At 42.7% G+C, this 22,084-nt stretch overlaps 1 protein-coding gene across 1 annotated transcript; it reads left to right on the top strand.

Moving 5' to 3' along the window:
* The first annotated feature begins 353 nt into the window (after nucleotides 1-353).
* On the top strand, nucleotides 354-21,510 carry LOC132206686 (myelin-associated glycoprotein-like). Its single transcript, XM_059641296.1, has 8 exons — nucleotides 354-506; nucleotides 1,795-2,008; nucleotides 2,776-3,063; nucleotides 6,404-6,691; nucleotides 9,249-9,536; nucleotides 14,995-15,079; nucleotides 16,909-16,976; nucleotides 21,275-21,510. Exons 1-7 carry the CDS (start codon nucleotides 354-356, stop codon nucleotides 16,973-16,975), a joined length of 1,383 nt encoding a protein of 460 aa, XP_059497279.1. The 3' UTR covers nucleotide 16,976; nucleotides 21,275-21,510.
* The last annotated feature ends 574 nt before the right edge of the window (nucleotides 21,511-22,084 follow it).

A 22,084-nucleotide genomic window follows, 5' to 3' on the forward strand; every position in this document is an offset into this window, starting at 1 on the left:
AATGGCCGAAATCCAGACAGTGTGTACACTGAGTATAAAGAGAGAACGGAGTTGAGGGGGAATCCGACAAAGAAAGAATGTTCATTACTGATGAAACACGTCAGGAAGAGAGATGAAGGAGAGTATTACATCAGGGTGAAGATCACTAAGAACAGGAAAGAAACAGAATCCTGCTCCAATGCTATTCCTGTCTCTCTCTTTGTCCTGGGTAGGTAGTTCATTAATTTCAGGGCCTATAAAATGTATTGTTGTATCTGTGCATGTGATGTAATCATTGGTAACTGGGCCAACATTTATTGACTATTTTTCATAGTTTTGCTGCTAAAAGAAGGAGTGATCTGCCTTCCTGAGCCATGGCTGATCCTGGATCTAAGAGCACCCACAGTGCAGCCAAACGCCTGAGCTTCAGCGGCGACCTGCTTCCAATTCTGGATGGCGCCTGGCTTCAGGGGGAACTTGCAGAGGGTGCTGTGACCATGTACCAGCCACTTCTGTCCCTCACAATGGTAGATGTGTGTTGAGAAGCTATATGCCAGCACTGATCTGTGCAGCACAGAGCTGGCCACGGGTCTGCATTCCGAAAAACAACTCTGCAACACCATCTTCAGTCTCCTACCTTCAAGACATTTTTAAAAATCCAGTTGGCCAGCTCACCTTCCATTCTATGTCATCTATCCTTGCTAACTAGTCTAACATGCAGACCCTGTTCAAATGCTTGACTGAATTCCATGTGGTCATTTCCTACTGGTTTGCCTTTATCATATTTCTGTGTTTCTTCTTCAAACAAAACACTCAATCGCATTAGTGAGACATGATTTCCCATGCATTAAGCCATGTGACGCCCCTCATTCAGTCCTTGCCTTTCCAAATGCAAGTAAATCCTGTCCCTTAGAATACCCTCCAACAACATGTCCACCACTGACTCACCGGTCTATAGATGCCAGGCTTTTCCTGATCACCTTTCTTAAATAATGGCACAACATTAGCCAACACCCTGTCTTCTGGCACCTCACCTGTGGGTATTGATGTTACAAATATCTCAGGAAGAGGTCCAGCAAACACCTCCCTATCTTCCCATTTGTTTGCTGCACGATTTGTTGTCTCTGGATCTGTGTTTGTAGCAATAACATTTTTCTGGCTAGCCCAGTCCATTACTGGCCAATGGAGATCCATTTGGTCAACAACATGATGAGTGCAGGTCTAGAGACTGTATCTGGCTCAGTGCAATGAGAAAATGGCGTTGTAACTTTCAAAACAGCCATTGGAAAGCTTAATGCAGTATTGGTCTGGTGCTCACAAGGCTAAGAAGAGGGATCTGCACTATGGCAGAGGAAAGCACTGGGGTGTGATGAATTATTGGCAAAGGCAGATATTGTCCTCACACAGTGTGCATATTCCCCTGCTTATATATACATAGGGCCAGTGAGGACCTGTGTGGAAACATGAGATTCTACAACTTAAACAAGGATATTGACTGATCAGTTTTGTAAATAAACCTACGGGACCAATAAGTGGGTGGGGCTACTAGTAATGGAATACAAGTATGTTTTTATTAAATCTATCAATCTGAGGAAGCTTAGCCTGCAGCAGAGATGTAGAAGAAAATGCAGTCATTCATTTATTTGTTATTGTTGACTCATCCCTCCCGAGTGTAGAGTTGAAAACTCTGTGCAGTTTTTGTCCTTTCCACTGACAGAGAAGCATCAAATCGCAGCCTCTGGACAACTCATTGCTGGAAAACCAGTGCATCTGAACTGTTCAATCACCTACCATTGTTTAACTTGTAATTTTGAGCTGAAATGGACACAAGGGCAAGGTTCAACCCCTATTCAGCCAGTGTCTGAAACTTCAAAAAAAATCAGGAACAATTTCGAGAATTCCTGGACTGTTCTATCAACTTTCTCCTTCACTCCATTCGCTAACCATCATGGACGGACCCTGGTCTGTGAACTTAGAGGGCCTGGCGGAGTGGTGGCCGCTCGACAATCTCTTAAACTGGATGTAAAATGTAAGTAGGTTCTTACGCACTTTATTCAAACATTGGAGCTGTAAGCAGTTTCGAATATTGTCTCTTTGGTTCACCTATCACGATCCCACCTACCTTCCCAAGCACCACTCCTCTTCTCTGTTTATTTCTGAGCTCCCTTCCACCTTCCCTATTGCTGAGGAAGGGTCCCGATACAAAACGACAACTTTCCTGCTCCTCTGATGCTGCCTGGCCTGCTGTGATCCTCCAGCTCCACAGTGTGTTATCTCTGGCCAGTGGAGATCCATTTGGTCGGCATCGATAGTTCTTAGTATCTCTGTTCAGGAAATGAAGTTGTGGAAACACATTTTGATAAAGAGAAATGATGAAGGCACAAAAATTACTTACCAACAGCCACCTGAACCGTAAGAACATGGTAGGCTTGAGTATAATTAATTAATCAGAGATTTCCACAGAGGTACAATGGTAATCATGGTTATTGTGCATGTAGACTGCAAATGGGAGCCTGGAAAGATAGCCAAAATGAGGACATCATAAAATGTTTTTGGTATCGAAAACCAAAAAAAGAATAGGTTCTGGTGGACCTAATATCACACATTAGTTAACTTTTGCTTGCCAGTTGCGCCCTGTTGATGGTGAACACACTTATTATGTCTTGATATTCAAAATGTTCTCAGTGAGAATATCGTTACCTTCTCCAGTTAATTAAATTGAATCCACTCAGCAATCTAGACATTATGTCCACATGATTGCAAGCATGACAATGTGAATCTGCTCTTTTTCTTTAGATGAACCCATCACAGTATTGGGCCTGAATTGCACCAGGACCAAGAAAGAGCTTTTTTGTATCTGCATCGTCAGAGCCAATCCTCCAGTCACCGTCTCATGGAACATCAGTGGGAAAAACATCACGGGGAACACTTCAGATGTTACTGTCTATTCCTGGGCAGAGAGTAATGGTCTGTTTCAGAGCTCGCTAACACTGACTCACCCTCATGGACCTGAGGAGCTGATTGTATGCAGGGCAGAGAACGAGAATGGTGTTAGTGTCAGTAAATACCAGCTCAATTCAACAGGTGAATCCTAATTTTATTTTTAATTCATGTGTCACTGGTTGGGCAGCATTGCTTTGCCTGACATATTGTTAGTCAGAATAGTGAAGACCTTGTCGAGAAATTGCAGGCAGCGGTGTTCCTGTGAATCTGCTCTGTTGTCCTTCTAGATGTAGGTTGTCATGGATTTGGAAGGTGCTGTCTGAGGAGCCTTGTTTCTTTATTCATGAACGGGGTGACAGCATCACTGACTAGGCAGCATTTATTGCCCATCCGTGACTGCCCAGCGAGCAGTTAATATTCAACAAATTTGCTGTGGGTCTGCAGTCACATGTTGGCCAGTCCAGGTAAGGATGGCAGTGCATCTTGTAGAATGTACACACTGCAGCTCCTGAATGTTAAGGTAGAGAGATGAGATGTTTGTGGATGTGATGCTGGTCAAGTGGCCTGCTTTATCCTGGATTGTGTGAAGCTGGATTTAGGTGACTATTTCTGAAGAAACAGCATGCAAGGGTATGCGGAATAAGCAGAAGTATTACACAATATCATAATGCTCATTTGGTGTTTCGTTGCAGAAATGATGGGCAAATTGGCCTTTTACTGCTCCGTGACACTTCAATAGTTCATAGTTTTACAACAAATACTGCTGTGAGAGAAATGTGCTTGAGTTCAAGGGCACTGTCAGCAGAAATACTGAAAGTGGAACATGTAGCATTGTGACAGATTCCATCTGAAATTGCTGGCACTATTGTTCTTGCTGCCTGCCAGTGAGGAAGGGACAGAGGATCAAAACCGAATGGGGGAAAAGAGTAGATATCAAACTTGGGGCAATGTATTAAATCAGAGAGTGAGTTAAGGCCAAAGACAAAGATGTTAATGTGGGAAATGACAAACAGACTGTGACAGGGGGAAAAGAAATCTCAGAGTCAGCCAACAGATAAGATCAGAATTTGTAAAGACAACAAAGTCATGAAAGCTGAAGACTCTGCATCTGATAGATGATAGTTTCTGAGCCAAGCAGATGACTTGAGAGCGTATGGATAAATGAATCGATATGATCTGATAGGTTTTCCAGAGAAATAGTTCCATGATGAAATGAAATGGGAATTACATCTTGAAGGGTTAAGAATAATTAGTGATGACAGAAATGGGAAACTGAGTCAGTGTTAGGGGTAGGTGGCTTTGTTAACTGATGATGGCATCAACACATTCGAGAGGGATGGCCTGCGTTCAAGCAGTGAAGATATCGAAACGGATTTTGTGATGTATGATAGATGATAAAGGCACAAAAATTACTTGTAGCATTTATGTGCAGCCCTTTGAACTGGAAGAAAATAGTCGGCTAGAGCGTCAATAAAAAAAACTCTGAGAGCTTGCCAGAAAAGTACAATGGTAATCATATGTTATTTCATATGTAGACAGCCAATCTTAGATGGGAAAAGATAACTGAAATGAAGCACTCACAAGAGATAATGGGAACTGCAGATGCTGGAGATTCCAAGATAATAAAATGTGAGGCTGGATGAACACAGCAGGCCAAGCAGCATCTCAGGAGCACAAAAGCTGACGTTTCGGGCCTAGACCCTTCATCAGAAAGGGGGATGGGGGGAGGGAAGTGGAATAAATAGGGAGAGAGGGGGAGGCGGACCGAAGATGGAGAGTAAAGAAGATAGGTGGAGAGGGTGTAGGTGGGGAGGTAGGGAGGGGATCGGTCAGTCCAGGGAAGACGGACAGGTCAAGGAGGTGGGATGAGGTTAGTAGGTAGCTGGGGGTGCGGCTTGGGGTGGGATTGAGAACGCCCTTGACCGCGTCTCCCGCATTTCCCGCGACACATCCCTCACACCCCGCCCCCGCCACAACCGCCCCAATAGGATCCCCCTCGTTCTCACACACCACCCTACCAACCTCCGGATACAACGCATTATCCTCCGACACTTCCGCCATTTACAATCCGATCCCACCACCCAAGACATTTTTCCATCCCCACCCCTGTCTGCTTTCCGGAGAGACCACTCTCTCCGTGACTCCCTTGTTCGCTCCACACTGCCCTCCAACCCCACCACACCCGGCACCTTCCCCTGCAACCGTAGAAAATGCTACACTTGTCCCCACACCTCCTCCCTCACCCCCATCCCAGGCCCCAAGATGACATTCCACATTAAGCAGAGGTTCACCTGCACATCTGCCAATGTGGTATACTGCATCCACTGTACCCGGTGCGGCTTTCTCTACATTGGGGAAACCAAGCGGAGGCTTGGGGACCGCTTTGCAGAACACCTCCGCTCAGTTCGCAACAAACAACTGCACCTCCCAGTCGCAAACCATTTCCACTCCCCCTCCCATTCTCTTGATGACATGTCCATCATGGGCCTCCTGCACTGCCACAATGATGCCACCCGAAGGTTGCAGGAACAGCAACTCATATTCCGCCTGGGAACCCTGCAGCCATATGGTATCAATGTGGACTTCACCAGTTTCAAAATCTCCCCTTCCCCCACTGCATCCCTAAACCAGCCCAGTTCATCCCCTCCCCCCACTGCACCACACTACCAGCCCAGCTCTTCCCCCCCACCCACTGCATCCCAAAAACAGTCCAACCTGTCTCTGCCTCCCTAACCGGTTCTTCCTCTCACCCATCCCTTCCTCCCACCCCAAGCCGCACCCCCAGCTACCTACTAACCTCATCCCACCTCCTTGACCTGTCCGTCTTCCCTGGACTGACCGATCCCCTCCCTACCTCCCCACCTACACCCTCTCCACCTATCTTCTTTACTCTCCATCTTCGGTCCGCCTCCCCCTCTCTCCCTATTTATTCCAGTTCCCTCCCGCCATCCCCCTCTCTGATGAAGGGTCTAGGCCCGAAACGTCAGCTTTTGTGCTCCTGAGATGCTGCTTGGCCTGCTGTGTTCATCCAGCCTCACATTTTATTATCTTTGAAGCACTCACAATATGTTTTTGGGATCTCGAGCCAACGGGAGATCAGTTTATAGTAAACCATCTATCATACTTAACTTTATCTTGACAAAAATAATGGTGAACACTATTCTTGTTACCTGTTCAGAGGTAGTGGGAACTGCAGATGCTGGAGAACCTGAGATAACAAGGTGTAGAGCTGGATGAGCATAGCAGACCCAGCAGCATCAGAGGAGCAGGAAAGCTGACTTTTTGGTTTTAGACCCTTCTTCAGAAAAGGGCAAAGTTATCTTATTATCTTTTATCTCCTGTTATCTCTTGATATGTAAATCCTTGTCAGTGATAATTGCATTAACTTCTCCAATTAGTTAAATAGCATACGCCTAACTATCTAGACATTACGTGTGAACAGTTGTAATCATGACAATGTGCTTCTGCTTCTTTTCTTTAGATGAACCCAGAATGATATTTGGTCCAAACTGCACCAGTTCCAAGAATGAAACTTCTTGTATCTGCATCGTCAGAGCCAATCCTCCAGTCGCCATCACATGGAGCATCAGCGGTAAAAACATCACGGGGAACAGTTCAGATGTTACTGCCGATTCCTCGGCAGAGAACAATGGCCAGCTTCAGACCTCTGCAACACTAACTCACGTGAATGGATCTGAGGAGCTGATTATATGCAGGGCAGAGAACGAGAATGGTGTTAGTATCAGTAAATACCAGCTCAATTCAACAGGTGAATCTTAATTTTATTTTTAATTCATGTGTCACTGGTTGGGCAGCATTGCTTTTCCTGTTCCGAGTCGCACTTGAGAAGTTGGTGGTGAGCTATATGCTCAATGCAGGTACAACATTGTATTTACACTTCACATTGAATGTCAAGCTTGCATCCCGAGTGCTCCTCAACAGTTTCCAGCCACTCAGTACATAATGGCTGTATACGCTGTGTAAGTATCTGCACTCCGCTTGATTCAACCATATTGGCAGCTAACACCGACACTCTTTAATCTCCTTAGATTAAGAGTTCAACTGGAAAAGGGAACATCTGAAAACTGAGATCCGATTATTTTTTCAAGTACATGCAGCAATGATGTCAATGTGGAAAAAGAAACATTGAAGTGGTAAACAATGATGACCTCTTGGAACGTCAGTACAGATTCTGGTGGATGAATGGCTCTTTCTTCCAGATTCTGTAACTTCTGCAGGCATCAGTAAATGCTTTAGCAGCAGTGTTCTGCATTCAGTTAACTGGAAACGGAGTCTAGTGCCCAGTAGCCTCTGAAGCTGTTCTCATATTTGGCTGATCAGCACAGATCCGAAATGATTTCACTGTAGTCACTTCAGTCAATAAATTGTTGTCAGTGAATAGTGTGGCACAGCAGTTCAGTGTTTAACAGTTCTGCCTCACAGTTTTAGGGACCAGGGTTTAAATCCAGCTTTGAGTGACTGTGTGGAAGCTGCACATCCTACTTGTGTCTCCATGGGTTTCCTTTGGGGGCTCCAGCTTCTTGCTGGAAATGTGCAGGTTCGGTGGATTAACCATGCTATTTTGCTGTGTAATGTTATGCACTAATACAAGTAGGCCACAGGGAGACAATAGCCTAGTTGTATTATTGCTGGACTGAAATGCACAAACTGGATAAATGTTCTAGGAACCTGGGTTCAAATCCCACCACAGCAGATGGTGGACTTTGAATTCAATAATAATGTGTGGCATTAAGAATATAATGATTACCATGAATCGATTGCCAATTGATGAAAAAAAACCCATCTCCTTCGTTGATGTCCTGAGACTGCCATCCTTACCTGGTGTGACCTACATGTGACTCCAGACAGCAATGTGGTTGACCCTGAACTGCCTTCTGGGCAATGTGGGATGGGAAATAAATGCTGCCTATTCAGCAACACCCTCACCTGGTTGATGAATAAAGCAAATGCAGGCTAAGTGGGTTAGGCATGGGAAATGTGAGGTTTGGCAGAGGGTGAGGGGCTGGGACTGAGTGGGGTGTTTCTCAGAGGGCTTTTGCGGACTTGATATGCCAAATGAATAAGATCATGCACATTCCCAATGGGCAATGATTTGCGATGGGTGGATCCATACTTTTTAACCCCAGAAGTGATCTCATACATATGTAATACCTGATAAGCGGTTTGAACTGAAGCCTTCAAGATGGATTTGGATTTCATTAGAAGCAACATACCAGGTTTTTGGGAAAAGGAAGAGGTATTGCACCATGTCAAAACACTCACTTGGAGGTCTGTTGCAGAAATGATGGGCCAAACGGCCACCTCCTGCTCCATGACACTTCAATAGTTCATGGTTCTTTCACAAATACTGCTGTGAGAGAAGTATGTTCCCGTTCAAGGGAACTATCACCCGAAATGCTGAAAGTGGAATGTGTCCCAATGGGATAGATTACATCTGAACTTGCTGGCACTATTGTTCTTGCTGCCTGCCAGTCAGGAAGTGACAGAGAATTCAAAACAGAATGGGAGAGAGAAGGTATCAAACTTGGGGCAATGTATTAAATCAAAGAATGAGTTAAGGCCAAAGTCAAAAATGTGAATGCGGAAAATGATAAACAAACTGTAACTTGGAGAACATAAATCTAAGAGTCAACCAACAGATAAGATTAGAATTTATAAAGATGACAAAGGGATGAAGCTGAAGACTCTGTATCTGATGGAAGATCGTAACTGAACCAAGAAGATCATCTGAGAGTGTGAGATTATGTGAATCGGTCTGATATGACAGCCTTTCCAGAGAAATAGTTCCATGATGACATGAAATGGGACATGAATCTTGAAGGATTCAGGATATGTATTAATGACAGAAATAGGAAAATGAATTGGCATTGGGGGGATGGTGTTGGCCTTGTTTTCTGATGATGGCATTAACAGATTCAAGACAGATGGCCTAAGTTCAGTTAATCAAGATATGGAAATGGATTTCGGTGCCTGTGAGAAATAAGGGCACAAAAATTGCTTGCAGTATTTATCAACAGCCCTTTGTAATGTCAGAACATGGTTGGCTAGAGCATCATTAACAAAATCTGAGAGCTTGCCGGAAAGGTACAATGATGATCGTGTGATATTTCATATGTTGACTACTAATTTTAGATGGGAAAAGATAGCTGAAATGAGACAATCATAAAATGTTTTTTTGGTATCTGGAACTAATGGGATATCAGTTTACAGTATGTTAGATATTATAGAATACTTAGCTTTATCTTGACAACACAGTGGTAAATCTGGACTCTTGTAACCATTACAATGTGAATTCTTTTCTTTAGGTGAACTCAGAATAATACTTGGTCTAAATTGCACCAGTTCCAAGAATGAGACTTCTTGTATCTGCATCATCAGAGCCAATCCTCCGGGAACCATCACGTGGAACATCGGTGGGAAAGACATCACGGGCAACACTTCAGAAGTTACCATCTATTCCTGGACAGAGAATAATGGCCAGCTTCAGAGCTCTCTGATGCTCACTCACCTTAATGGATCTGAGGAGCTGATTATATGCAGGGCAGAGAACGAGAATGGTGTTCGTGTCAATAAGTACCAGCTCAATTCAACAGGTGAATCCGAATTGTAGTTTTAATTCATGTGTCACTGGCTGTGCAGCATTGTTTTCCCTGTTCCTCGTTGCACTTGAGAAGGTGGTATTGAGCTGCTTTCTTCAACATCTGTAGTCCATGTGCTGTCCTTCCTGAATCTTATGTGGGAGCGATTTCTGCATCCTTGAATCAGCAGCACTGAAGGCATCATGATATATTGGCAAGCCAGGGGAGTGAGGACATTGTTAAGAAACTTACAGACAGTGCAGTACCTGTGAATCTGCATTCTTGTCGTTCTAGATGGAGGTGGTCATTTATTTGGAAGGCTGTCTAAGGAGCCTTCATGACATTTTTTCTTTATTCATTAATGGGATGAGGGCATCACTGGCAAGGCAGCATTTATTGCCCATCCCTGACTGCCCAGTGGGCAGTTAAGATTCACCCATATTGCTGTGGGGCAGGAGTCACATATAGGCCAGACCAGGAAAAGATGGCAGTGCATCTTGTAGAAGCTACACACTGCTGCTAGTGAGAGTCAGTGGTGGAGGGAGTGGATGTGATGCCAGTCAGGTGGGCTGCCTATCCCGAATGGTTTCAAGCCTCCTGAGGGCTGTTGGAAATGCTCTCATCCAGGCAAGTGGGGAATATTGCATCATACTGCTTACTTCTACCTTGTAGATGGAGGACTGGCCTTAGCAAGTCAGGAAATGCATTACTTGCTGCAGTATTCCAAACTTCTTAGCTGCCCTTGTCGCCTCTGTGTTTATATGACAAGTCCAGTTGAATGTCTGGTCAATGGTAACACCTGAATGTTGGTGGTTGGGAGGTTAATTGGGGTAATGCCATTGATTGTTAAAAGGTGATGGGTAGATTTTCTCTTATCAGAGATGGTCATGGCTTGGCATCTATGTGACATGTGGCTCAGTGGTTACCACTGCTGCCTCACAGTGCCAGGGACCTGAGTTCAATCCCACCCTTGGGTGACTGTCTGTGTGGTGTTTGCACATTCTCCCCGTGTCTGCATGGGTTTCCTCCTGGTGCTCCACTTTCCTCGCACAATCCACAGATGTACAGGCTAGCTGGGTTGCTCATGCTAAATTGCCTGTAGTGTTCACGGATGCGTAGATGCGATGAATTTTAAGGGAAGTGTCTGGGGGGATGCTTTTTGGGTCAGTGTGGACTTGTTGGGCTGAACAGCCTGTTTCCACAGTGCAGGGGTGCTGTGATTTTTTTTACTGCCACTTGTCAGTCTGAGACTAGATGTTTATTTCTTAATGCACTTTGGTATTGACTACTTCTAAAATGCCCTGAAATTTAACTCTGGAGAAAACTTTTTCCATTACTGAGACAACTGGCTCCTTCATTCTAAATACCCCCTCGACTGAGACTGATATTATTTTCCAAAGATGAATTTTCCATAAAATGAATGCGTTACAAAATATTGCCCCTTGATAATGAAACAAAACTCATGAAATGCGCCCTGCAGTGTATAATGCAGGGACAACATTATATTGACGCGATACATTCAATGTCAAGCTTGCATTCCAATTGGTTTTCAACAGTTTCCAGACACTTCGTGCATGATAGTTGTACATGCTGTGTTAGTGTCTGCACTCCGCTTCACTCCACCAACTTGGCAGCTGACCCCTTCGCTCTTTCATTTCATTGTAGTAAGAGCTCAACAGGAAAAGGGAACATCTCAAAGCTGAGTTTGTTAAGACCTGAATCATTTTTCAAGTCCATGTACTACTGATGTGATGTGCACACAACATGAAAGTGATAAACAGGATGACTTATCTGAATGCCAGTAGAGATCCTGATAGATGAATGCCTCTTCCTTCCAGAGTCTGTAACTTGCACTGGCCTCAGAAAATGGTTTAAATATGTTGTTCTGGAAAGTGTTCTGGAAGGTGCTGTCTAAGGAGCCTTGTTTCTTGATTCATTAACAGGTTGAGGGCATTGATGGCTCAAAAGCATTTATTTCCCATCCCTGACTGCCCAGTGAGAAGTTAAGATTAATTGCTGTGGATCTGGTGTCACATGTTGGTTAGACCAGGTAGGATGGCAGTGCATCTTGTAGAAGGTACACACTGCTGCTCCTGAATGTGGGTTGTGTACGGATTGGATGTTTGTGGATGTGATGCTTGGCAAGTGGGCTGCTTTATTCTGGATGGTGCCAAGCCTCTTGAGAGCTGTTGGAACTACACTCATGCAGGCAAGTGGGGAGTATTCCATCTCATTCCTGACTTGTGCCTTTTAAATGGTGGACTGGATTTGGCAAGCCAGGAGATGAGTTTCCTGCTGCAGTATTGCTAAATTCATGGCTGCCCTTGTAGTATCTTTGTTTATACGGCAAGTCAGGTTGAAGAACTGTTCAATGGCAATAGCTGAACGTTGACACTTGTCAATTTAATTCTGGTAATGCCAACAATTGTGAAAAGGCAATGGGTAGATTGTCTGTCATCAGAAATGGTCATTTCCTGGCATTTATGCGACACATTGCTCAGTGGTTCGCGCTGCTACCTCACAGCACATGGAACCTGGGTTCTGTCTGTTTGCAGTTTGCACATTCTCCCTGTGTCTGTAGGGTTTCCTGCGGGTGTTCCACTTTCCTCCGAAAATCCAAAGATGCACAGGCTGGGTGGATTGTCCATGCTAAATTTGCTGGCAGTGTTCACGGACGTGTAGGTTGGCTATAGAGGGAGGGCACTTTTGGAGGTGGGGATGCTCTCAGCGTCAGCGTGGGCTTTTTGGGCTGAATGTTCTGTTTCCACACTGCAGGGATTTCATGATTGTTTCTTGCCACTTGTCAGTCTGAGACTGGATGTTCATGCCTTAATGCATCTCGGTATTGATTATTTCTGAAATGCCCTGAAATTTAATGCTGGAGAGTTTACTCCATTACAAAAATAACTGGCTTTTTCATTGCAAATACCCTTTCTGCTGAGACTGATATTATTTTCCAAGTATGCAATTTACTCATACAATGAGAGCGTAACAAAATATTTCTCCTTGAAAATGAAACAAATTGTCATGAAATGCACCCTGCCGCCTATTCAATGCAGGTACAACATTGTATTTACACTATCTCTCAATATCAAGCTTGCAACCTGAGTGGTCCTCAGCGGTTTCCAGCCACTTAGTATATGATGGCTGTGCATGCTGTGTAAGTATCTGCACTCTGCTTGATTCAACCATATTGGCAGATAACCTCTATGCCCTTTCATTTCCTTGGATTAAGAGTTCAACTGGAAAAAATGAGCATCTTGAAACTGAGATCGACTCTTTTTTCAAGTACATGCATCAATGAAGGCAGTGTGGAAAAAAGTGGTAAACTGGGATGATGTGTGAAAGCAAGTAGAGATTCTGATGGATGAATGGTTCTTCCTTCCAGAGTCTGTAACTTCTTTTGGCACCAGAAAACGGTTGAATAGAGTGTTCTGCATTGAGTTAGCTGGGAACACATTCTAGTGCCCAGTAGCTGTTGAAACTGTTCTCAAATTTGACTGATCAGCATAGGTCAGAAATGACTTGGCACATTTCACTGCAGTCACTTCAATAAATAAAATATTGTCAGTGAATAGTGTGGCACGATAATTCAGTGTTTAGCACGTCTGCCTCACAGTGTCAGGGGCCTTTGTTTGAATTCAGCCTCGGGCAACTTTGCCGAGTTTGCACATTCTCCTTTTGTCTCTGTGGGTTTCCTTTGGGTGCTCCAATTTCTCGCTGGAGGTGTGCAGGTTTGGTGGATTGACCATCATTACTTGCCCTGTAATGTTCAGTGATAATACCTGTGGGCTATTGGGAGCGATCGTCTAGCGAAATTATTGCTGGACTGTTCATCCAGAGGCCCAGCTAAACAGTCTGGGGAACCCAGGTTTGCTTCCCACAACAGCAGATGGTGGACTTTGAATTCAATAATAATATCTGGAATTAATAATCTCATAATGACCATCAATCCACTGCCAATTGTTTTAAGAACCCATTTGGTTCACTGGTGTCCTTTAGGGAATGAAACTTCCATCCTTGCCTGGTGTGGCCTACATGTGACTCCAGACCCACAGCAATGTGGTTGACTCTGAGCTTCCCTCTGGGCAATTAGGGATGGGCAATAAATGCTGCCCAGCCAGCAACACCCTCATCCAGTTGATTAAGAAACGAAATGTGTAGGCTCAGTTTTTTAGGCATGTGAAATGTGAGGTATGCGAGAGGGTGAGGGAATGGGACTTGTTGAGATGTTTTTCAGGGGGTTTGTGGTGGCTTGATATGCCAAATGAATAAGATCATGTATGTTTCCAATGAGCAACAAATTGATATTGCTTTGTCCATGCTTTTCTGTTCCCCAAATGTAATCTCAAGCATTTGTAATACCTGATCAGCAAGTTGAAATGAAGCCTTCCAGATGGAGATCGGTAATTATTTAAGTAGAAACATCATGCAATGGTATCGGGGTAAGGCAGAGGTATTTCAGAAGGTCATAATGTTCATTTGGAGATCTGTTGCAAAAATAATGGGCCAAATGGCTGCCATGTGCTCCATGGCACTTCAACAGAGAAGAAAAAAAAATTCATTATTTCTGTCTTAAATGGGAGACTCTAGTTTTTAAATTGTTCCACCCTTCCAAACCTGGTTATGGATTCTTTCATAATTGCGCTGTTTCTTTACTGATTCACTAGCTATAATATCCAGCATCAGAAACATTTCATTCTGTTTTGATTTACTTGACACAATTTATAAAAAAAAAGAGAGGAGGAGACCATTTGGCCCCTCTATCATGCTAAACCATTCACCATGTGCATGTCTGAGCTTTGACCTCAAACCCACTGTCTTGCTAATGTCCCATGTCTCTGTTTCCCGTTGGTCCAAAAAAATCTATCCATCTCAGTTTTGAATTCAGAGCGACTGAAGGTACTCCAAAAATGTACAACAGTCTAAGTGAAGGAATTTTCCGAGACAGTCCTATCTGTTCATTCTGACATCTTGAGACCTGGGCCTCTAATACTAGAATCTATGGAAAGACAATGAAGTGAGACAATCCTAAAATGTAACTGGACTCTGAGGGATAATGGAAGATGCTGGTTACAGGTAACTGATATAAAGAGCATCAATTGGTCCACTTTGTGTATAATGTGTGTTACACACCTGACTGTGGTTAATCCTGAAGATATTGTCTCCGTTTGAAATCTACAAAAAACAATTAATGGTAATTGACATGCTTAGAATGACCAAAACCAGCTTTAAGTTACATCATTATTAAATGAGCTCTAATATGGCAAATCCAGTGCTGGAATTTGAGCTGATTTCTTTAAATCATGAATCTGCATAGTTTGATCATTGATTCTACATTACACTGGCAACACACCAACGCCAAACAAGCTAGAATAATTTAATTAACAGATAGGGAAGGTCTGCTGTCATTCAGATAACAACAAGGTTACCAGAATGAAGAACATGAGATGTTTCTTTCTCAATACTTTAGGAACGCTTCCCTGGAGATTGCTCATCCTCTTCGGAAAAGCTGTGACTTTCATTGTTCTGGTCATGATTGTGGTGAAGGTCCAAAGGTATGTGTGCTCCATAAATACTTAAACATTTTTGTGTGAAGATTTCTCCAAATGTGGAATTGTGTCTGCAACTGGTTTATCCTGAAAGAGAATGGCCTACTGGTATTATCATTACTCTAGGAATCCAGTGACCCAGGTAAAGTTCTGTGGACCCGGGTTTGAATTAAATTTAAGAAAAAAGAAACTGCAATTTAAAATCTAATGACAACCATGGCACCATTGTCAATTGTTTCACATAGTCATCTGGTTGACTTATGCCCTTGAGGGAAAGAAATTGGCCATCCTTTCCCATTCAGTCCCACATGTGACTCCACACCAAGGGCAATGCGGTTGAGTAACTACCGCCCTCTGAGCAATTAGGGATAGACAATACATGCCAGCCTAACCAACAACGACCACATCCTGTGAATGAATACAAATACGTAGTGAAATTATGCATGAGCTAAGATTCATGAAACAGTGAGTTCTTGGAAACATATATTTAAGTACATATATTTAAAAATAGAGAAACATCAGAGGCATTTTTAGGCAGATGTGTTGGCGAGAATGCTATTTGTAGATCTACGAACCACAGCAAGAGGCTGCAATAATTGCTTGCTTTTTTGATTTGCATTTTCTCATTCTCTGTAACGGAGTTATAATTTCAAACATTAATGTATCGTCTGGATTGATGATGGTTTGGTACAATTGGAAAGCATGAGAGATGCAGTCCTTCGTCCTTGACATTTAATGTGTAATGATTGCTTCCTTCACAAAACAGTGTGAAATGTCCCATGTACACTCCTGGTTTAAGGTCCCCTCCCAGTGATTTGAAACATAAATACCCAGCATAACAACTTCCCCAAAGGAACAGGAACCTGATCGACTGTCACTGATTGATGTTTGTTGGTTCAGCTTTATATTAAGTGGATTCTATGACTCTTCTTTGAGCTGGAGTCAGAGACTTCATTTGCAGGAGGGAACGTACACTTTGCCTTGACGATGCAAACTTTGGGATGTGAGGTCACCTGCAATAAACTTTAAGTTAAGTCAGCCTTAAATATCTCATGAACAGTGTTCCCTGAGTAAGAGAATTTTATTGGCTAATTGCCTGCTGAAAGAAGCAGAAAGTACCCTTGATTTGGAGACAATGATATAATTTTTAAACAATGTTCCTAAATTCCAGTCATTCCTACAAGTAGAAACATCTTAGCTACAATCCTAATAAGCCCCTTTACATTCATTTACATTCAAATAAGATCACCTCTCATTCTTCTAAACTCCATTAGTAGCAGGTCAAGCTTTCCAAACCTTCCTGATAAGATAACCCGCTCATTCTAGAACATTATTATTTACTTCTGACTCACAGAACATGGGTGTCTCAGCTAGGCCAGCATTTATTGCATAATTACCCAGAGGCAGTTGAAAGTCAATCACATTGCTGTAGCTCAAGAGACACATGCCAAACCATGTCAGGATGCCAGATTTCCATCACAAAATGATATTAATGAACCAGGTGCGTTTCCCAAAAGTGGTCACATGGTCATCATGAGACACCTAGCCCCTGATTTTTATTGATTTCAACTATCTTCCCTTTGCAAGATTTGAACCCAGATACGCACAAAACTTCCTGGATTGCTGAATTACCACCTTAGTGATAATATCAAGAGGCCATTGCCTCCCCTGTTTGTTGCTCAATGCTCGATTTAGACCCTGTATAAGCTCAAGACTCTTTTTTACATAGAATGTTCTTGAAATGTAAGAGATCAATACGTATGGGTTAGCAGTAAACATGTTATGTTTATTTTTAAAATGTACTTGGAAAATTTAAACAATGTTTGTGTGATCAGGAAGAAGATAAAGTGGCACCACTGTTGTTTCCACAACTGCTCCAGTGCAGTAGGCACTGAACACTGAGGTAAGTGACGATGAAGATCGTAACCAGCTCCAGAAGGAGATGTTCGTTTGAACTTTATATTTCATTTATAAACAATTTGAATCACACACAATAGGAATTCCAGACCGTGCTGAGGAACTTTGTCCTGAGCAACTTTTAAATCACGGACTGATCATCTCAGTCCACTAGCTGGAAGTGACTTGGAAGAGTCATTCTCCTGGGAAATATCATGGACACCGTCTGAACCAGGGATCTCTGATCAAATCAAAGCTGTGATAGAGAGCCATAGAGTCATATGGCACAGAGCAGACCCTTCAGTCCAACCAGTCTATGACAATCATGTTCCCAGGCTAATTCAGTCCTACTGCCTGCAGTAGTCCATACCCCTCCAAACCTTTCCTATTCGTGAACTTATATAAATGTCTTTTCAATGTTGTAACTGTATCTGCACCAACCACTTCTTCTGGCATTTCATTCTACACACTAACCACCACTGCATAGAAATGTTGCCCCTCATGTCCTTTAAATCGTTCTCCTCTAACCTTAAAAATATTGCCCCGACTTTTGAATGCCCCACCTTTGGGAAAAGACTCCTGCTATTGACCATATCTATGCCCATAAACCTTGAAGGTTACTCCACAACCTCCGACACTCCAATCAAGAGAACATCAAACTTTCCAGCCTCTTCCTATAACTCAAATTGTCCATACCGGACAACATCCCGGTAAACCATTTCTGAGTGCTCTCCAGTTTAAAAAGATCATTTTTATAACAGGGCAACCAGAACTGCACACTGTATACCAGAAGAGGCCTCACCAATGCCCTGTCCAACATCAATGTGACATCCCAATTCAAATACTCAAAGGCCTGAGCAATGAAGGAAAATGTGATGTAAATTACAAGAAATGATGGACTTGAACCCCTTGGTCTCTCTGTTCTCCAACACTGCCTAGGGCCCTAATGTTATTTGTATAAGTCCTGCTCTTGATTGTTCTACTAAAATGCAATACACTCATTTATCCAAATTAAATTCCATGGCTCGCTCCTCAGCCAATTGAACCAACTTGAACATAGATTCACAACAGTGTGGAAACAGGCCATTAAGCCCAATAAGTCCACACTGACCCTCTAAAGGGTATCCACCCAGACCCATCCCCATACCCTGTCCTAAAACCCTGCGTTCCTGTGTCTAGCTCTCCTAACCTACACATTCCATGACACAATAAGTGATGTAGCATGGCCAAACCCCCAAACTTGCACAACTTTGAACTGTGGTGGGATACCACTCTGCCCTTATCAATTTTTTTGGTTACTTCCTCAAAAGCTGAACCAAGTTTCCGAGACATGACATCCCTTGCATAAAGTCATATGGGCTCTGATGCAGCATCCCCGCCCCTCCAAATGCATGTTAATTCTTTTTGTCAGAATCACATCCAACAAATTATCCATCCCTGATGTCAAACTTACAGGTTGAACCGACTTCTCCTTATGCAGAAAATTTTGATGTAATGCTTTTCAGAAGAAGATAAATGGAGAGACAATACAGATTAGAACATAGAACATAGAACATAGAACAGTACAGCACAGAACAGGCCCTTCAGCCCACAATGTTGTGCCGACCATTGATCCTCATGTATGCACCCTCAAATTTCTGTGACCATATGCATGTCCAGCAGTCTCTTAAATGACCCCAATGACCTTGCTTCCACAACTGCTGCTGGCAACGCATTCCATGCTCTCACAACTCTCTGCGTAAAGAACCCGCCTCTGACATCCTCTCTATACTTTCCTCCAACCAGCTTAAAACTATGACCCCTCATGCTAGCCATTTCTGCCCTGGGAAGTAGTCTCTGGCTATCAACTCTATCTATGCCTCTCATTATCTTGTATACCTCAATTAGGTCCCCTCTCCTCCTCCTTTTCTCCAATGAAAAGAGACCGAGCTCAGTCAACCTCTCTTCATAAGATAAGCCCTCCAGTCCAGGCAGCATCCTGGTAAACCTCCTCTGAACCCTCTCCAAAGCATCCACATCTTTCCTATAATAGGGCGACCAGAACTGGACGCAGTATTCCAAGTGCGGTCTAACCAAAATTTTATAGAGCTGCAACAAGATCTCACGACTCTTAAACTCAATCCCCCTGTTAATGAAAGCCAAAACACCATATGCTTTCTTAACAACCCTGTCCACTTGGGTGGCATTTTAAGGGATTTATGTATCTGCACACCAAGATCCCTCTGTTCCTCCACACTGCCAAGAATCCTATCCTTAGATTCAATGGTATAACTTTGCGGGGAGTGCATAATTGCCTGAAATGGGGCAAGTAAGTTGAAACAGTAGTTAGGAAGGCTTATAGGATGCTTTGGTTGATAAATAGAGGTATAGAATACCACAGCAAGGAAGCAATGCTACATCTCTACATAACATTGGCTAGACCACATTTGGAGTATTGAGTTTAGTTCTGGCAACCTTATGTGAGGAAGGATAGTCTAGCAACGGGGAAAGCGTAAAGAAGATTTACTAGAATGACTCCAGAAATGAAGGATGATCTATGCAAGGGAAGATTACAGAAAATGGGCTTAGTCTCTTTAGTACAAAGAGTATGAGGTGACATTATTAAGGTGTTAAAAATTACGAACAATTTTGACAGGTAAAGAAGGATACTCTATTTCCACCAGTTGGTCTGTCAGTAACTAGGGCTCACAATTCCAAGATTGTCAGCAAAAGAGCAAGCCGTGCAATTAGGAGAAACTCCTTTCCTTGGAGAGTTGTTAGGATTTGCATGTGCTGCCTGGGAGTGCGATGGAGACAAATTCCATATGATCTTTGAACAGAGAGCTGAATATATACTTAAAAATTGTGTATCTAGAAGGTGACAGAGATAGATCTGGAGAATTGGTCTAGCTGGGTAGCACTTTCAGGAACTGGTACAGACTTGATGGATTGTTGGCCTCTTTCTGTCTTGGAAAATTTTACATTGTACAATGTATTTCACGATAGCTCCAATTACACATCGCATAAAGTGCAAAGGCAGTTCAATTTCTTTGATCAAAACCTTTTTAAATTTTGCAGTATAATAACAAACAACTTAGATTTACAATGATACAATGTACTGTTTATAACAAAAATCTCTGGAGAATTGTTTACACAAAAAATGAAATGACAACAGACACAATTAAAATGTTCATTCCACCCAATGTCCAAAAATATGTTATTCAGCAAATTTGCTATGGCATGTTTTGAAGCATTTTGACTTGAAAGTTGTAGGAGTTGGAAGAGCATCAAACAGTGAGATTCAGTCTGAGATACAGCAATAAAATTTCAGTTTCACAGTGTCGATTCCCTGGTAGGAATTGAGCCCAATGGATTAATCTCAATTCCTAGCCATATGTGTCAGTGGCATTGAGAAAGACTCCCGACAGTGAAATTTCTCCATTGAAGGTCTGCCCAAGGATTTGATAGACACTTCAGTAATTAATCCTGGACTTTGGAACTTCCAGTCTGCAACTCTATGCTGGCAAACCAACAGGATTTGGGAGCCTAAATTCCATGTCACAGCAGTTTTGTGATTGCCTAGATGTGGTTGATGTCTCTTGCAGTGTGTGTTTTCGATAAATGTCCATGGGGTGCACAGTCATTCATCAATGATGTGTTCATGATGAACCTCAACAATCTCCACGGGATTCACTTTTCCAAAGGCACATTATACAAGGAAGTGCACAACAGTTTCTTCCCCTTGAGCCACATTAAGTGCATTGTGAGGATGTGGTGATGCTGATAGCCCGTATTAAGAATCTAGCAAACCTCCTCCTCAATATCACTCACACTATGTCTTCCTGCGGCTGAAATTTTGAACCAACCAGGAAATCAGTTGAAGAGTTTCCTCGTGGAAACAATCTGACAGGACCAATCACCTTCTCATTCCACCTCACTCTCACATGTGGGTCCTTTATCCTTTACAACTTGCTTTTACATTTCACTCAACTCTTCATCTTTCTTGATTGTTTAGGCATGTTGGAGTGTATTCTTCAACTATATGATACCCTTGTATATAATATTGTACTAAACAACTTGCTTTCTCATGTTCCAGCACAGTTACATTATCTAGTCATGTCCCTGTCTCCCACTAACTCATCCATGCAAGTACAAGTGACTGTATATACTGCGACCTCACCCTCACTCACCTGTAAACCAACCTCCCTCCTCTACTCCCTTGACTCACCTCTGCAGCCACATTAGACTGCACTCCCTTTACTGCTGGCACAAGCATTATATTTTGATCTATCTCCCTACCACTTAACCTATGTATTTCTGATGTAGAGCCATGTTTGGATGGTCATGTGTTCTGTATCAAAGTCACCTCAAAATGGATGCGTTCACTCTTCAAAGGTCATCATCTGAAACATTTGCAAACCTGAAATTCAACCTGATGGAGGAGTCCAGTGAATTCCCTGCAATTGGACACCAACAGTATCAAGATGGATCTTCCACTTGCAGACTAATGGAGATCAACAAGACCAGAGCAAAACATGAAACTTGAATAGCGTACAGCTGGGTGGTCTGTTCAGTTATTGACCTTTCCAAAATTAATTACTAATATCTCTTTTTGGGAGAGTTTGATTTCCAATCCCAAATACAAATCTATTTCTGAAAGGGAACGTGAATATGGTATTAAATATGAATGTAACTTTGAAACATTTGCATTACTTTATTAATATAAATTTTCATGCAGTTCAAACCTACTTTCATGTAGCATTTCTGGATAATACAAGGTAATAAACTGTCACAGCAACATGGGATAGTGCATTCAAAATCAAGCCCCTTTATTCCCTGAGGCATCACTGATTGATTTTGTTTAAAACATTGGACTGGCCAATTCTGTGCAACTGACTAAAGCTCTCTAAATGTATTTGTGTGTGACTGGTGGTAGACTTCAACTGTTTTATACTGGAATTTCCAACCATGGACTGGAAATGTTTCAACACAAAATTAGAACCTTGGTCAGATTGTGCTTCAATTGTCCATGATGTGTTAATAGAAATCCAAAGTTTTTTTTCCCACAATTATCTTAGTTGTAAGTATAACTAAATGAGGAGCCTCAGGAGATCTGGTTGCAATATCCTGAACTCT

The sequence above is a fragment of the Stegostoma tigrinum genome, chromosome 41 (genome assembly GCF_030684315.1).
Source record: "Stegostoma tigrinum isolate sSteTig4 chromosome 41, sSteTig4.hap1, whole genome shotgun sequence".
Classification (NCBI taxonomy): Eukaryota; Metazoa; Chordata; class Chondrichthyes; order Orectolobiformes; family Stegostomatidae; genus Stegostoma; species Stegostoma tigrinum.